The sequence below is a fragment of the Pinus tabuliformis genome, chromosome Q (genome assembly GCF_031772625.1).
Source record: "Pinus tabuliformis cultivar Carrire ecotype Pingquan chromosome Q, CPIR1, whole genome shotgun sequence".
Classification (NCBI taxonomy): domain Eukaryota; kingdom Viridiplantae; phylum Streptophyta; class Pinopsida; order Pinales; family Pinaceae; genus Pinus; species Pinus tabuliformis.
Window position 1 is genome coordinate 1,330,345,339 of NC_142296.1, and position 17,721 is coordinate 1,330,363,059.

Genomic DNA, 17,721 nt, shown 5'->3' on the forward strand with positions numbered 1-17,721 from the left:
TATCAACACCACCCCAACTCCCCCATCCCCCCCCCCCCTTCTCTCTCTCTCTCTCTCTCTCTCTATATATATATATATATATATATATATATATATATATCCAAAGTCCTTTAAAATAATAAATATTTAAATCATTCATTTATATATTCATTTATATCTTTATTTATTTTTCAAAGATAATAAAAGTTCATTATTATACAAATGATTATAGTATATTTGTTTATTATAGGTGCAGTTTAACTATTGGATGCTTTTATCTTTTTCTTCATAAATATCCAATATAATTTTGAGTCAAATCGTGATATTTTGTTATTTAAAATGCATAACTAAATTCAGCACCACTAAAACCTCCTAAAATAAAATATTCAGATTATTTAAATTACCCAATTTAAACTTGGGATTCTAACAAATCCTCAATAAATTTAAAACAAAAATAACCAAAAAAAATATCTTAACAATTAAATTACACTACAAAAATATTTATTATATAAAATTTATAAAAAAAAAAAATAATATAAACATTTAAAATCATTAAAATTTAATTTTTTTAATACATAAAATTATTTCAATTTTTAATATTTTTAATATCATTTTTTTTAAATTATAAAAATATTCTCATCAAAATTTGCTTTCGAATTGGATTATATGTACAAATATACCTCTTATAAGTTACACTGGCTTTATCTATCTCAGTGAAAATTTAGAATTTGGATGAAAATTTAGAATTTGGATTAAAACTTTAGAATTTTGCTTTTAAATATATGTGATACATTATTTGCATCATTAAATCAAGTTGTAATATATATATATATATATATATATATATATAAATATACATTTATTTGTATAAGGGTGGTTTTGAGTATATAGTTTTGGTAGTTCATGGTATTAAAATTTATGGATTTTATGTGATAGAAGTTTTTTGAGTATATGGTTTTTGTAACTTACGGTATTAAAGTCTACAGATTACATGTGATGTGATGGAGGATTCTAAAAAGCATGGAGATTTTACATTGTAATATATTTGAGTTGGGTTGAGAGCTCACTTCGCCAAGCGAAGATGTTGGCTAGCTTAACTATTTGAGGAATAGAAGATATATTATTTGCATAAATTATGTTGCTCGTGTGTTGTTAATTATTTATGTATTATTATTGGTTTATTTATCACTGGTTTTTACTAAGAAGTGGTATTGTGGCTTATATAAGGAAGTGAGTTGCATATGCTGACACACTCTATGTTGAGGCTAAAGCTTACATAGAGAAGCCCAATTAGGATTTGACCCGCATACATGAAGATTTCCTGAGAAGAAATAAAGGACCCAAGTACATGAAGATTTCCTCAGAAGATATAGAGGCACAACGCAAAGGTGAGATCTGGTGAAGAGAGCACCTAGTGTAAGTGAGGAGAGCACTTTGTGTGAGCATGTATGTAGACGTGAGAGAATGATGAAATAAGTGCCAGCAATTATAAAATTACTTTGAAGATGGAGTTTGCAAATTACATTATGGTTTTGTAAGTAGACATGAGAGAATGATGAAATAGGTGCTAATAATTACAAAATTACTTTGAAAATGGAATTTGTAAATTACATTACCGTTTTGGTGGCCCGTAGTATTAGAGCCTACAGATGACATGTGATGAAGCCTTCAAAAAGCTGGGAGATTCTCATGATAATATGCCTAAATTGAACTGAGGGTTCACTTTGCTAGGCCACAATATTAGCAAATTTGGTTCCTCTACTTTTAAATCAAAACACAGCTATTCTAAAACTATAAAAATTAATAAATCTATTATTCACAACCAGTTTCCTATGACGATTCTGAAACCATAGAAAATAATAAATCTATTATTCACAACCAGTTTCCTATAAGAAAGTTTCCAGATGCTCTGCTTTTTAAATCAAAAGATATATATTTTTAAACCATAAGAAATATTAAATTTCTTATTCACAATTAGTTTGCTATAAAAATTTAAATTTCTTATTCACAATTAGTTTGCTATAAAAATTTCCATGGGTATCGTTATTAATTTATTTCTCTCCCAATGTATTCTTAAATATTTATATGTCATTATTAATTTATTTCTCTCCCATTTTTCTAAACCTTCAAATAAATGTGTCTATTTGTGTGATGTCACTAAACTTATGATTTTTTTATTGCTCAGCTATCATCATTACATTTTCATAGTTTTTTATTGTTCAGCTCTCATAATTACATTTCCATAGTTTGGTTACCTTATTAATATCAGCAAAAAGAAAACATATATTTATAATTTTATAGTTTTTTATTGTTCAGCTCTCATAATTACATTTCCATAGTTTGGTTACCTTATTAATATCAGCAAAAAGAAAACATATATTTATAATTTTACAATAAGTGAATTGATAAACACGTTTTAAATTTAATATATTTTATTAATAATATTTTAAATCTAATATAGAAGTAACTTCAAATTTAGACTAAACGAAATGAACCCTGGAAAAGATTAAACGAAATGAAAATGATGTTGTAGCCTGACTGCAAATTTGCGAGAGTGAATGAAAGCATCTTCCATCAAATAGGTATATCTCCAATTCTAATCACAAAGCGAGATGGATGAGGTGTTAAGGCTGCTTCATCCTGCATAATAAAAAAATTATTTCCATAATCATAGAAGGTGAAACTTAGTTGAATAATCATAACGAGGGTATAATTTAGTAATTTACAGTAAATGTTAAACTACTTGATCTATTTTGTTGTTATGTAAGCATGTTGATTGATTTGTTTTTTCATCTTAGTCTTGAAGATGAATTTTATTGGTAAATTCCAAAGGTTCACCATAAAATTATTCGATATAATTAATCTGAAAGATAATCTCAAACAAATACTAAAATACTTTTATCCATTTCACAATGATCAACAAGATTAATAAGATAGAATAACTTAATCAAACTTTAACAGAGGACAAAAAAGAAAGGTCAATGAAGCTGACAGAAACAAACCGTGATATTAATCTGTGAGGATGCCCTAAGCTAACAGGGATGCATAAAGCAAAATATAACATGATCAAACAAAACACTGAATAAATGTTATATCCAAAACAAAAAAGGAGGATAGAGTGCAAGAGTGTATTAATGTGTTGACTCTTGATCAGAATGAGCAAAAGGAGAAAGACATGAAGTAGCCAGATCCAAGTTCAGTGCAAAGCAAATTCAATAGTTTCAATTTAACTCATAAGACAATCCTGCAATTGAACTTATTCCAATTTTGTAGAACTAAATACTACTTGAGATCCTCATAAGCCTGCAATTGAACTTATTCCAATTTTGTAGAACTAAATACTACTTAGGATCTCAGGGCAGAAAGTTTAAACTATGTTATCCATAAATTAAAAGGCCTGCAAATCATATAGGACACATGTAGATCATTTCCTGTCAAATTCTAATTATCTGGCTGTCAAGAGAAAACCTTAGACTTCAACAACACTCCTTTCTTGTGCATAATATTGATCCTATATAGAATGACAGCATTGAAAAAGATAGTTTTTTTAACAAACTGATCACTGGAACATGACATTTATAAATATATATATTAGTTGACTGCATAAGAATAGAGATATCATAAAATTATTTGCTTAAGATACTAAGAAATTGGTCACCAATGTTTCAAGGCATGCTTACAGGAAAAGTTGCAGCGTCCTGAGATTATTTACTGACAGCATCTGAACCTCATAGCTATGGTGGGGCAACCAGGGAACCCAAAGTTTGAAAGCAATCTCATATCAAATCTGACAAAAAAAACAAAATGAAAAAAATCAAAATCTGTAAATCAAGCAATGAATTGTTTACAGATCAAATATAATTCCTCTGTCTAACAGTAAAATTGAGGTGATATATTTAAATAGTTAGCAAGAGGAAAACTTCAAACCATGAAATATTACCTCAGCCATTACCGTCATCCCTCAATCACTGAGATTACAAATCAATGCTTATGGAAAGATTGTAGTAAAGTCTGTGAAAAAATGAAGCACAGCATCTATTTGCTTTTACAGAGTACTTGCTTAGTCTCTTTCATCACCCTCCCAGTTGTCCTTTTCTTTGGGCCCTGTTGGCCCTTCCTCACCTCCAAGCTCATATGGCATTCTATCAAGAATCTCTTCCACAGCATGCCTCAGTTTAGAGGGAAGATATTTCAGTATCTTACGTATCTCTGCTTCCGAGTTATACACAATCGTAGGACCCCATTCCCTCATATACTGCAACCAGCATGGCTCTGAGGGAATGTCATGTGATGGGAGTGATTGCATATACTCTGCTGCAACTATTTGATATTTTTTGCTTGTATCAAGCGAATATTTGCTTTGGGCTGCATCATTCCTTATACCCACTCCACGTTTACTGTCACCCTGAAGAAAATCTCCTGGATGAGGAAAGCTTGCATGCCCACTTTTTGAAGAATAGACTATTGCCTTATTGCCTTCCATGTATTCCAAATCTGAGGCACTGACCCATTCACCACCACTGTGCTGTGAGAAATAAATTTTCCATAATTCACCAGTGAAGTTACTTATCCGTAAAGTAAAGTGCTCCCAATCACAAACATGCTGTCCAATTCTTCCAAGTGGTAGATCGAAAATCCCAACCTTGGCAGTGACTGGACCATTGAAGGGACAAAAAACCCACATTGCAATGTCTGTGAATGTTCCTCCTAGCATGGGCTTAACATGCACATATACCTCTGCACTTTCCAGATTTCCCCTTTTAACTTCATCTGCACGGCCATCATCTGGCAAATCCAACCAATACATTCCATCATTCGACCCACCTTTGGGTAGATTTGAACCATCGCTGGCAATGTGTTCAGTAGTTTGGGTATCTGTTTTGCATAACAATGCACCGTTTTCAAAGAACCAGCTCACTGATGAAGGAAGGTAAACCTCGTCTGGATGGAAGAAAACTGTTGGGCCATAATGTTTCACCAATGCATGAACCTGATCAAGATTGGGCATTGCACTCAGATCATAATTTACATTCTTCAAGCAAAAAACAGGAAGAGTGTTGTCTGCATTCAAAGAATTGTTACAGTAGCAAGTACCCACACACACTCCTTGGGCTAGCATTCCACGCTCAGTTGGTCTCATATCCCAGGCACTGAAAGGGAATTTGGGAGAGGTTGTATCCGTACTCCAAATGACATCGCTGGTTTCACATGTTTCTGTAAGATCTGCCCTAACACACCTCACCTCCTCAACAGAGGGTTTGCCTTGTGTATTGGTAAAAACAAAGCCCAAGGCCCTGTAACCCTCAGGGGGATAAGGCAACCAAATGTAACCATATTCATCCTGGCTCCCAGGCCAGGATTCACTACTCCAAACCAAAGTATAATTCAGTGGTTTAGCAAGAGCTGGACGCTGTCCTGTTTCACAAGTCCTTTCACAGTCTCGCGAAAATAACAAAGGAGCAGTAGGGGCTTCCAATGCATTGTTGGAATGTTTATATTGAGATGACAGTTTTGCAGAAACATTAGTCTCCTTGACCACAAGAACCCATCGCTGCAGAGGCAAACAGTTAGGGTGTACAATATGGCCTAGGCTGACAAAGCCTGTCGGTAAGTTAGTAGGCTTATAGAAAGTGGATCCCTGATCATACTGCCCTCCATCATAGCAACTCCACACCTTTTCAAATGTGGATACTTGAGCAACTTCAATCTCCCCCAAATAGATACTGCCCTTTGCAAATCCCGTGCCTACAAAATCAAGGCATTGTATGTGGTTATTGCAAAAATGAAAGTACATTCCAATTTGGAAGAGGGTTTTATCAGAAGACATAGATTTATGCACACAGCTACAAAGGCTAGTAGGTTTCTGAAAAATCAGTTGGAAGATAGACCATGAAGCTTAAATTGAACAAATGTGCTCTCCTTTCGGAAACACTGCAGATGTAAAAGCAAAATTTGAAAGCACTAGAATTTGAAAAAGGGTCTTTCTGTGAAGATAGATTTTTATTAACACAATGTACTTTCCTTCCTGATTTCTATTACTAGAATGTACTTTCCTTCCTGAAACGTTGTAGGTATCCGAGAAAGACTTGAAAAGCATTAGAGTTTGAAAGTGGGTCTTCCTGTGGAGATAGACTTTACTAACAAAAAGTGCAAGATTACAATATTGCAGTTACAAATCCGCTTAAAAGCCATCACCAGAACAGAGAGAGTGGATACTGTAATGTATCAACCAAAAAGACCGGATTAAACCATACCCTCGGAATATCACAAACCAACCCCCTCAGAGAATTTGAAAAATGGATTTTGAAGCACAAATTGCAAATGGATTTATCAAAGACCAATTGCAGATGTCCTGAAGAGACAAATTGCAGGACATCAGAACCAGTAAATAGCTTCATGAAGCATAAATTGTAGATGGTCTTCTGAAGCACAGAAAAACGTTCCCAAATCACTATTTATACTAAATGTAATGTTGATAATAGAAACTCTGCACTGTCTTCACAAGAAGACATTATCTTCCATGAAAGTGATGAAAGAACAACATCTGAATTTTGTTTTTCTAGTTCTGATTCAACCAAGACAACACCCACAAGGAAATTGTACAGAAGAGAGTCCTTTCAGAAGCTCCGATTGAACCCAGATATGAACATAATTCATGAAACCCATCAAAGCCAGAAACACATTGCAGTATTTTCACTTACCGGGAGGCCATGCTGGGAGAGTAGCAGGTAGCAAGACGGGCTTGGGGCACTCAGGCAGGGACAATCCCCTCTTCCAATCAGCAATAATCCTCAACCAACACGAGCAACTCCATTCGAACATTCTTCCCGAAATTTCCTCAATCTAAAATTCAACCAGACTCTGTAATTATTTATAATCCTTGTCCAGACTCTCTAAATGAGTTTTTACTCATAGCGCCATAGTTTTCTGCAAGGAATTAAAGTCCTGAGCAGAACCCATTTCTCTGATTATCAATAGAAGATCAGTGGCCTCCTTTGGTAGCAGAAAACCCCACATTTCTGACAAAGAATTAAGGACCTATGGTCTCCGCGGAATTATCACAGGATCAACAGAAAGGAATAAGTGCCAAGTGAGAATGGCAGGTAAAGTCACGAGAAAAAATTAACAATGGCAGTTGTTGCAGGATCGGTGAGCAGTCATCCCATTGACTGGAATGCTACAAATCCTACTTTTCAGGACAGTGATACTTTCCCTGACGCTCCTCTCCTTGTCGTGTCATTTAGATATTTCCTGTTTGGTGTCAGATTTTACACTTCGCCGTTGTGGTTCATGTTGAAAGCAAGGCAATGGATTGGGTGCAGTATTTACTAACTCCGAAGCATTTATAGTTTTGAAGGACACTCCTTTGCGAGTTGGGCTCGGTGGTAAGTAAACTAGTCCTATCAATAAAGACAAATTGGGTTTTCAGAACTCTGAGAATTCTGGGTTTAAATTTACCGGGCACCTCTGCTGAAAGCACTCGTAGTGTCAAAATTTCAGCGGACCCAATCCAATCACCAAGTCAAAAGGAAAAAGAAACAGGAAAATATCCCATCATGTATATTAAAAAAAATACTCTCGTTAAAAAAACAGTATCATATATAAAGAGCAAACTATATAAATTTTCAAATATTATCTTAACTGGATTTGGGCTTGGAATATGCGTGAAAATTGTTTTTGTTGGGTTAATTGTTTTTTAAAAAGTTAAAAGCTTCAATGAAACAGGTTAACATTTCAAGACTTAGAAAAATTTTTATTTTTTATATATTATTAGTGAGTTATTTTAGATGATATATTTTTTCTTAAATAACAGTGATGAATCAACTTACATTAACTGATAACAACCAAAACTTATCTTCGCCATTAATTTAACGACTTAATTATAATAAATTTCCAAAAAACACAAATAAACTCACCCATATTTTTTTATGTACAGAAAACTTCATAAAACCTCCAGCAGTATAGGTCAATATCAGAATGCCCTATTGTCCAAAATATCAGAATACCTACCCCATTTTCAATTGAAAAGACAATACGCAAATCATGTCAGGGGCCACTTTGTCCAACTTGCTTTACAAGTGCCTTATGGTTAGGTAAACTTGCAGGGACCTCATGAAAATGAGCTTATTGGTTAATTTTAAGTGAGAGTTCTCCGCGAGTTGACAAGACGTCAAGTGAGTATTTGAAGCAATCTATATCCATGCACGCCACTTGTCTCTTTACAATGCAATCCAAAGGAGGAATTGTGTAACTTTAAGTGCATTACAAGGTTGGTTCTTTTTTTGTTTGTTAAGGAATAACGGAAAGAAAAAAAAGAACATATTGTTAAGATATTATTTATTTTTTTATAAAGATAAAGGCACTGATATTTTATAGATATGATTGATTGGATTTTTTATATTAAAAATGCTATGGTAAGTGTTTTAATGTGGGATTTGTGCAGATATATTAGAGAAATTTAATAACAAAGTTTTATGCTTTGTAAAGTATAGCGTTAGCATCACTTATATTTTATTCGACTAAGACAAAGACTCACAACTACCCATTTAAGTGGACTCTTTTTATGATCAAGTCTACATTTTTGTTGTAGTTTTTTATAATCACAATGGTGTAATTTTAATTGTTAATATATGGCAATATATTTTTCTTAGTTATTTGTTAACTTGATATAATATACTTAGATGGTTGGAAATATACCATTTTTAAAAAAGTTCACACTACTCAAGGTCTAGTTCCCATTTAATCGAGTGGTAACTTGTTGACATCTATTATGTATATTTTCTTCTCCAAATTAATATAAAGTGATAGTTTTGCCTTTAAAATATATATATAAAGTGATGGTTTTGCCTTTAAAATATATATAGCTTTTCACACATATTAATAATAAAAAATTATTATAAATATATTAAATCATAAAAGAGTTTATGTTATAAATAAATAAATTGTAAAAATGTTTCGTGAATAAATTTATATTTATCTCAAAAATCTGGGAATTAATAGTGAAAAATGATGGGTTCATCATTATTGATTAAAAAACGAAAAACAAAACAAAAAAATAGTTTTTTTTTTTTTTTTTTTTCATTTGTAATTTAAAATAATGGTTAAGAACAAGTGTTTCCTCCTAAGTACACTATAAACTTTAGGAGTCAAATCATTGTGTAGAGGTCCTTTGTCCCATAAACAAATTGTTTTTTGCACCAATTTGGCCTCTGCCTTGGGGACCTTAAAATTAGATTGTTATTATTATTATTATGATTATGGGTTTAATGGTTTATAGATATATAGTGCTATACATGTCTAATGGACCTAATGGTTAAGAATATTTACTTCCTTGTAAGAGGTGACAAGTTCAAATCTAAAGGGAGGTAGAGCATGAACACCTGTGTACAAAGCCTCTTATCTTCCATGTTATTTAATCTCTTCTTATAAATTAGATACATAGTCATGCTCTAAATGGAGGAAAGGATTGCATAGATGAGGAGGACAAGATAAGATGTATTTCCTTAATTTTGAGATTAAAAGCCATAAATTGTTTTTGGATCCACTCTATCTTCCTCAAAAGATTTCTAGAGCTACTGCATCTCTAATCCATATAATATAATAGGAGTAACAAGAGTCTCAAAGAAATCTTGGATCGACACTGCGCGCGCGCTGCTGCTGAACGCCTGTAGGTTGCCGCCGACAAGTTCTTGGATGCTGCAATGAGCGGTCCCGGGGGTGGGGAGTCTGCTCCCACCCCTCCTCATTCCTCTGCAGATGCCTTCAAAAGGCTGTTAACACAGAAAGGGAAGCAGCATCACCATATTGAAATCCCAAAATTCATTAAAAAGCTTGACGAAATCCCAGAGATAGCACTCCCAGAGGAGCAATCGATTAAAATAGCTCTTGCGTTGTCTGACAGAGGCCTGGTAGGGCAGTTTATGGGTCGTTGGCCGTCCACTAAGACCACGGACGATTGGATACAACGAAACTGGAGACCGCAGCTGGAAAATAATGTGATTTGTTATGCTGTAGGGCGAGGCTATTTCATTTTTGAATTTACCACCAAGGAAGATCGCGACCTGGTTTTCAGAAACGGGCCGTACTTTATGGGAAATCAGGGACTGTATCTCAATAAATGGAGTCCTGATTTTGATCCATCTGTTGATGTCCCCAAGGAGGCGCCGGTCTGGGTTCGTTTACCCAATCTCCCTCTCCACTGTTGGAGCTATCAATCTCTGCAGAAGATCGGTAATGGGCTGGGTTGATTTATTGACAAAGCTGATCACAAGGGTCAATATACTTGCGCTAGAATCTGCGTAGAAGTTGATCTGGAAGCCGGGCTACCAGAAGCGATTAAACTCAAAGTTGGAGAATGGCAGCACTACCAGAAGTTGGACTACGAGCAACTGCCTTTCAAATGTCGAACTTGTCATGAGCATGGACACTTCCAGAGAAACTGCCCAAAAGCCCCATCAGGGAACACAGTTGAAGAAGAAGGTTGGAAAGAAATCAGAAAGGGAAAAGCTATCCCAAAACCTTCCGAACAGAAACCTTCCGCCCCATTGGGAAATCCTCACATCAACCCAAAATCCGTTGCTGCCAAAGACGGATTTCCATCTGGAGAAAAGATGGGTGATAAGGAGAACCAAGAAGAAACCGGAAATATGGAGAAACAAGGAAAAACCAATGCAGTAGAATCAACAGTTCCCTCACCTGAGGAGTATCAGAGAGGAAACGAAGGCAATGAAGAACACATTAGCCTAGGCTCAGACTCTGAAGGCGATTCAGAAGAGAGAGATTCTGAATCTGACAATTCGTTGGCCACTCCAATCAAGACGACTAGAGGACGGAAATCCAAGAAGAAACAGAGGGAGGAAGAAACTTACAAAGATGTCCTCCAGGGATCCCAAAAAACTCTCAAATCAATGATGAATACCAGATCTGGACGCAAAAGCAACAAGGCTCCAATGGGAGCCTCCTCTCCCCACAAAAGTAAATAATGAAATACGTCTCCTGGAACTGCAAAGGTTTAGGCAGCAGGTCGAAAGAGGAAGCCCTGAAAGATTTAGTGAGAATATACTCGCCTGAAATCCTCCTAATCCAGGAGACAAAGTTGGAGGATCTTTCCCTCCTCAAATCTAGTAAAACTTTTTGGAACAAAGGCCATGGAAAAGCGGTTAGCGCAAGAGGTGCCTCTGGTGGAATAGCCACCTTCTGGAACAGCACCATATATGACTTTATTCAAGAAAAAAGCAGCCCTCACTGGCTCTTCACTCAGCTACTTCACAAGGGTTCTGGTCAGCAAGTAAGTATGTTTAATGTTTATGCTCCTGTTTTGTCAAGTGAGAAAAAAATCTGCTGGAATTCGCTTCATTCATTTCTTTTAGAGCAAAACCCCGAGAATATCATAATTGCAGGTGACCTCAATGTCACCCTTGATATGGATGAGAAAAAGGGAGGTTCCATTGTCAGGGATCCTGCCAGAGAATGGGTTGAAGACATAATGCTGGGCTGGGACCTGGAGGATATTAAACCTTCTTCAAGAAAATTCACTTGGTCCAATAAAAGAATAGGCCCCAATCATATTGCTGCCCGTCTAGACAGATTTCTTGTCCATTCTTCCTTCCTAACCAGCGGTCTTATGGCATCCTCTAAAATTCTCCCAAATCTCACTTCTGATCATAAGCCAATTCTTCTCGAACTTTCTCTTGACTGCAATCTTGGCCCCATCCCTTTCCGGTTCAGCCCTTTGTGGATCCAGCAAGAAGGCTTTCAAGATGTGGTCTCCGACTCTTGGAATAGGCCCGTCCATGGCTCTCCTTTCTTTGTGTGGGAAGAGAAAATCAGGATTCTAAAAAGAAATCTAAAAGACTGGGCTAAAAGACTGCAAACCCCCACATCCAAAAGAAAAGAAAATACAAATAAGCTTGCTGCTCATCAAATAGAAATGGAGCAAAACCCTGTTTCTCAAGGTATGCTACTAAAAGAAGTTGAGCTCCAAAAAGAGGTTCATAGATCAAGCAGGGAGGAGGAAGAGTTTTGGCGGCAGAAGTCTAGGATGCTCTGGCTGAAATCCGGCGATAAGAACACCAGCTTTTTTCATAAGCAAGCGGAAGCCCGAAAGAACTTCAAATCAGTCTCAGAGATCCAACACCAGAATACTGTGATCAAGGATTTCGAAGGCATCAAGAGAGCTGCATACTCCTTCTTCCAAGACCTGTATTCGGCTCCTGAAGATCCAGATATTGATCCCCAATCTTATCTGATCAATTTAATTCCCAATTGTGTCAAGGAATCAGATAACGATATGCTGACAGCCCCGATCAGTATGGAAGAGCTTGAGGAGGCACTGAATGATATGGAGCCCGATAAAGCCCCAGGGCCAGATGGGTTCTCTGTCAGGTTCTTTCTGACTTGCTGGCCAATAATCAAAAATGATCTTCTGAGGATGGTCAGAAAATCCCAGAATTGTGTAAAGATAGGTGGTGGCATCAACTCAGCCTTCCTTGCTCTGATCCCAAAAGAGAAAGGCGCCTCTGACTTTAGCAGATTTAGGCCAATATCTTTGTGTAATTCCAGCTATAAATTGGTCTCCAAAATAATAGCCAACAGGCTGAAAAACATCTTGCCAGACATCATTCCTGAAAATCAAGGCGGATTCATAAAAGGCAGAAAGATTTTGGATAATATTGTGCTGGTCCAAGAAGCCGTCCACTCTAGCTGCCAAAGAAAGGAGAAAGGCATGGTGATTAAGCTCGATTTGGCTAACGCATTTGACAGGGTGAGACATGAATTTCTGTTTGTAGTGATGAAGAAGCTAGGCTTTTCAACAAACTTCATCAACTGGGTGAAAGCCTGTATTGCCTCGCCTTGGATTGCGCCCTTGGTTAATGGCCGTTCTACTGATTTCTTCCAAGCTTCTAGGGGCCTGAGACAGGGATGCCCTTTGTCTCCACTCCTATATGTTGTCCAAGCCTCAGTGTTAAGCTTCCAACTAGATCATAATCAGCAAATTCAAACACTTCCTGGCATCAGAACTACTCACAAGGTGAAAGACATTAATCATGCCCAATTTGCTGACGACACTCTGCTGCTTGGAGGAGCCAGCTTGATTTCTGCCAGACATTTCAAGAGGGAACTGGACATTTACAGGCTGATCTCGGGCAGCAAGATCAATTATAGAAAATGCTCCATCTATGGCTGGAACTGCTCGACTAAAGAACTGTCTGACATAGCAAGACTTTTAGAAATGGAAGGAATCCGAAATTGGGAATCATTTAAATATCTCGGGATACCAATCTTCAAAATTAAGCCTAAAGTTGCTCACTGGCTGCCGCTTCTTGACAAAATAAAGAATAGAATCCAAGCCTGGGGTGCCTCTTGGTTGAACAATGCAGGGAAACTCATCCTCATGAAATCGGTCCTAATAAGCATGCCTCTATTCCAAAACTCAATCCTCCTTGCCCCAAAAACCTTTCTTAGTAAGTTAGATAGCCTGTTGAGAAGATTTCTGTGGGAAGGTGGGAATAACAATGACAGAAGAATCCATTTAGTGAGCTGGGAAATTCTCAAGAGTCCATTTCAGGAAGGAGGCCTCCAGCTGCGCAATTTGGCTGCTCAAAATTTTGCTTTGGGAGCCAAGATCCTATGGAATTTAGTCTTTGGAAAAATTAGCTGGAGTAAAAGAGTTATTTGGAAGAAATACTTCCATGGGCAACGATTGAGATGCCTGGATAATCCCCCAAGAACTCTAAAAGGTTCACCAATATTCAATCTTTGCAATGCGGCAAGGGAGCAATTCAGCCAACACCTATATTGGATCCCTGGCAATGGAAGGAAAATCAATATGTGGGATGATTCGATCTTGGGTGACCAACCAATGAAGCAGGTGAATGGTCTTGCAAACATTAAAGATTGGCTTCAGTCTCGTAATCTGCACACATTGTGGGACATTTCAAACTGGAAAGAAGCTCCTGACAGAACCTGGGATGGGTGGAATCTAGGGGAGATCCCCATAATGCTGCAGGGGGAAGCCTCTTTACTTCTAGATATGCTCCAAGGAAAATCTCCTTCCAAAGCCAATGCTAAAGACAAAAGAGGCTGGGGGTCCATATCTGGCCATTATACTATTGCTGAAGGTTACAAAGGAATTATGGCTGCTCCCCATGTTCCTCCAAATCCAGCCCAATGGAAATTTATATGGGACTTTCCAGCTCTACCAAAAATAAACTTCTTCTGTTGGACCGTGGCACATCAAAGCATCCTCACCAGAGATAATTTGAGAAGAAGAGGAATGGAAGGACCTTCCAGATGTCCCCTCTGTAGATCTGATGAAGAAACCACCAATCATCTGTTGTTGCTATGCCCCTTTGCCCAAGAAGTCTGGAGGGGGGTGCTACTGTTAGAGCCCACTATCCTCGCTCTCCCAGACAACATTCCTGCCTTGTTCAGAACTTGGGCCAGCTTATCTCCCTTCTGTCTTAAAAACAAAAGTCTTCTCAAAACCAACTGGATGTGGATCCCTAAGTTTATTTGTTGGAAATTATGGTTGGAAAGAAACAATAGAATTTTTCGAGAAGAAAGTTGCACTACAATAAAAGTTATCTCTAAAATAAAGGCTTTGTTGGGAGAAGCCCTGGAAGCTAACGCTACACCAAGGAATGAAACAAGATTGCTCATAGAAGAAGAGAATTGGTTTAAAGAATTAGTTCCAAAGCTAAAGGAAAGGCCCCCTCAATCTGTCCCCGCTCATTCCAGCTGGGAGATCAGGCTGGAAGAACAAGAGTTTATCAAGTGGAGATCGGCCTTGGAAGAGCATTGTTTATTCTTCGATGGGGCTTCTAAAGGAAACCCTGGGGTCGCTGGCAGTGGGGGAGTTCTATTGAGTCCTGGAGGCTTTCCGGAACTGAGATTCCATTGGGGTCTAGGTATTGAAACTAACAACAGAGCGGAGGCTTTGGCATTGTGGCAAGGGCTGACACAGGCGATCAAAAGAAATATCCTTTCTCTAGCAGTCTTCGGAGACTCAAGACTCATCATCCAGGCCATGCTTCGTCCTAAGAACTCTCACCAGGTTCAGTTAGCCTCTATCATTAGGAAAATTAGAATTCTGCTCCCTAAATTCAACAAAATATCTTTCTTTCATATCTTAAGGAACCTCAATTCCCTAGCTGATAATGAGGCCAACCTTGGTGTCCTCTGCTCTCGAAGATCCCTGGTAATAAACTCAACTGAATCATCTTGCTCAATTCCTTAAAATTCCAGCTCGACCCTCCATTCCTAATTGAAATAGGAGCTCTCTGTTAAATCAATCTTGTAACCAGACCACCCAAAGCTGAATCCAGTTTCCGAGTATGCTCTCTGTTATTTGATTTGTCTCTGTCTCCCCAGCGAATTTAAAGATTCCAAATGGGCGTATCCAAGCTCAGTTTCGATTTTCCTCTGTCTATCTCTTCTGCCGGATTGGACCAGAATCTTCAGAGCCGGTCTTCCCCGGGAAACAGCACTCTGCGTTGGCAATTCCAGTTGTGGAAGTCTTGTGCCAAGGAAGTCTGCTGATACGGTTCATCACAGATTCGCAGGCAGCCCTTCTGAAGCGAAAATTGATACACAGTTAGCTCATGATCCGCTTGAGGACTTTGCAGGAAGCGTCATCTCATCTACAGCCTTCAACACGCAGAAGTAGTTTATCTCATCAGCTCAGAACCTCGATTTGACCTGCATTTCTCTCGGATTGGATCTACATTTTCACATATTCCTCTGTTCTCTGTAATGGACTCTTCAGACTTGTAAAGCATGCGGTAGCTGGTTTACCGCCCATTTCAATATAACCGTTATTGTCCAAAAAAAACAAGAGTCTCAAAGAGGAGCTTTTTTAATCTCATATCCAAAGATCTATTTATTTACAGTTGTTTCCAAGTCCATAATAAGCTTTCCACCCTCCATTAATCATTTTCCCAATGTTATAATTGTAGTTGAGCTTGTGATGAATATTGATTCCAAGATATTTGTATAAAGGAATTCCCTCCAAGTTGTTGGTGTCATATGATGATAATGATAATTAACATCCACTAAGACTAAAATTGTCTATCAAACCTCAAATAATAATAACCATCTATTTTTAAGATCATGGCCAAACCATACACCAAATTGCAGTATGAAACTCTCTTATTTGTAGGATTGTTGATGTTCATACTCTACTTCCCTTTAGATTTGAAATTGTGGCTTCTTTGGAGGAAACTCGTGCTCTTAACCATTAGCCCCATACTACAAAAGTATGATATGTGATATTTTTTGATTTAATTGTCACGACTTTCATATTATCGGTGTTATTAGTCATACCTATCTTGGAAAAAATATTGGAGGATTCTTAGTTGCTTCCGAAGATCAAAAGGAATCCTTGCGAAAAGAACAATATCATTAATATAAAGAAGAAGACTAATGACTATACCAGTGAGAGTTGAGCCAACACAACCTACTTCTTCTGAACACTCTTCTAACTTATTAATGTATATGACAAAAAGGGTGGGGGATGGTTGACAGCCTTGCTTGACTCTAAATTGCAGTTAATTTCTTCCAACCGACCCTAAATGATCCTAAACATGGCAATAACTTTCTCATACAACCTTGTCATACTAGTACTCAACTCAAAAGGAGCCTTTATCTCTTCTAACATATTCCAAAGGTTTATCTTTGGAAAGGTGTCAAAAGCTTTTCTAAAGTCAGCAAAACAACATAAGAGACTGGAATTTTTATTGCAACATTTCTTCCCAATGATCCTAAGAGTAACAAGGTGTTCCAAAGTTGAATGATATTTCCTAAACCTCACTTTTCCTTTAACCTTTTTTCATGGCTTTCTACCAAAAGTAATCTCTTTTTTGCAAAATAATTAAGTACAACTTGTCTAAAATTGGGTTAATCATAATAGTCCTATAATTAAAGAAATGTTTTTATTCTCACTTTTATATATATATATATATATATATATAGTTTCTCTTGGTTGTTTAGGAAGAATGGTTGTTATCCTCTTTAGTGGGGCTCAATTCCTCTATGTAGCATGTTAATCTCACATATATATATATATGTATATATTATTTCAAATTTATATTCAAATAATTTTTTCCAAGAAATTCATATATATATTATTTGAAATTTATATTCAAATAATTTTTTCAAAGAAATTCATATATATATATATATAATTTAAAGTTTATATTCAAATAATTTTAAAAAGTAAAATATACACATTTTCCTCACAATTTTAAGTAAAATATTTATTTTTTTCATTTTTAATTACTTTATTCTTTATATCAACACAAATATATTTGAGCTTTAAACTTTTTTAACTTTCAATTACTTTATTTCTTTATATGAGCATAAATCCATCTCAAATCTAGATGAACCAAGTGCTAAGAGGGATCAAATCTCTCCACATACAAAGTTGTTATTTAATGTAAAACTTGAAAACAGTTTTTCACTTTGAAAGATTTGATCCCTTTAACATTTGATAAATCCAAAGTTAAAATAAATCTATGCCAATTCTTTATAATATTATTTATATTACATACAAATTTAATATGTCTATATATAATACATACCTATGAATATGATATTTTTCTTTTAAATGTTTTATAAAAATAATAATAATAATAATAATTTTTTAATATAATATGCATAACATACATATATATAATTAAAAATATTGAGGTGTTCAAAAATATTATTATTACTCATATGATGTATCATTATCTTAATTTCTAT

General features: G+C 36.3%; 1 protein-coding gene across 3 annotated transcripts; it reads right to left on the bottom strand.

Annotated features, from left to right (window-relative positions):
• Positions 1 to 2,393: 2,393 nt before the first annotated feature.
• Positions 2,394 to 7,311, bottom strand: LOC149224756 (hypothetical protein At1g04090-like). Of its 3 annotated transcripts, none has more exons than XM_089386242.1 (4): positions 6,681 to 7,311; positions 3,920 to 5,724; positions 3,660 to 3,766; positions 2,394 to 2,619 (listed from the first exon to the last, which is right to left on the bottom strand). In XM_089386242.1, exons 1-2 carry the CDS (start codon positions 6,799 to 6,801, stop codon positions 4,040 to 4,042), a joined length of 1,806 nt encoding a protein of 601 aa, XP_089242368.1. In that variant the 5' UTR covers positions 6,802 to 7,311; the 3' UTR covers positions 2,394 to 2,619; positions 3,660 to 3,766; positions 3,920 to 4,039. The 3 variants fall into 3 exon arrangements, with proteins under 3 accessions (XP_089242368.1, XP_089242369.1, XP_089242367.1); XM_089386243.1 differs by lacking the exon at positions 2,394 to 2,619 and adding an exon at positions 3,107 to 3,490; XM_089386241.1 differs by lacking the exon at positions 2,394 to 2,619 and having other exon boundaries at positions 3,555 to 3,766.
• Between the last annotated feature and the right edge of the window lie 10,410 nt (positions 7,312 to 17,721).

Coding starts and splice junctions, on each gene's coding strand:
- LOC149224756 (XM_089386242.1), bottom strand. CDS start 6,801: ATGTTCGAATGGAGTTGCTCGTGTTGGTTGAGGATTATTGCTGATTGG. Junction 5,725..6,680: donor TCTCCCAGCATGGCCTCCCG/GTAAGTGAAAAT, acceptor TTGATTTTGTAG/GCACGGGATTTGCAAAGGGC.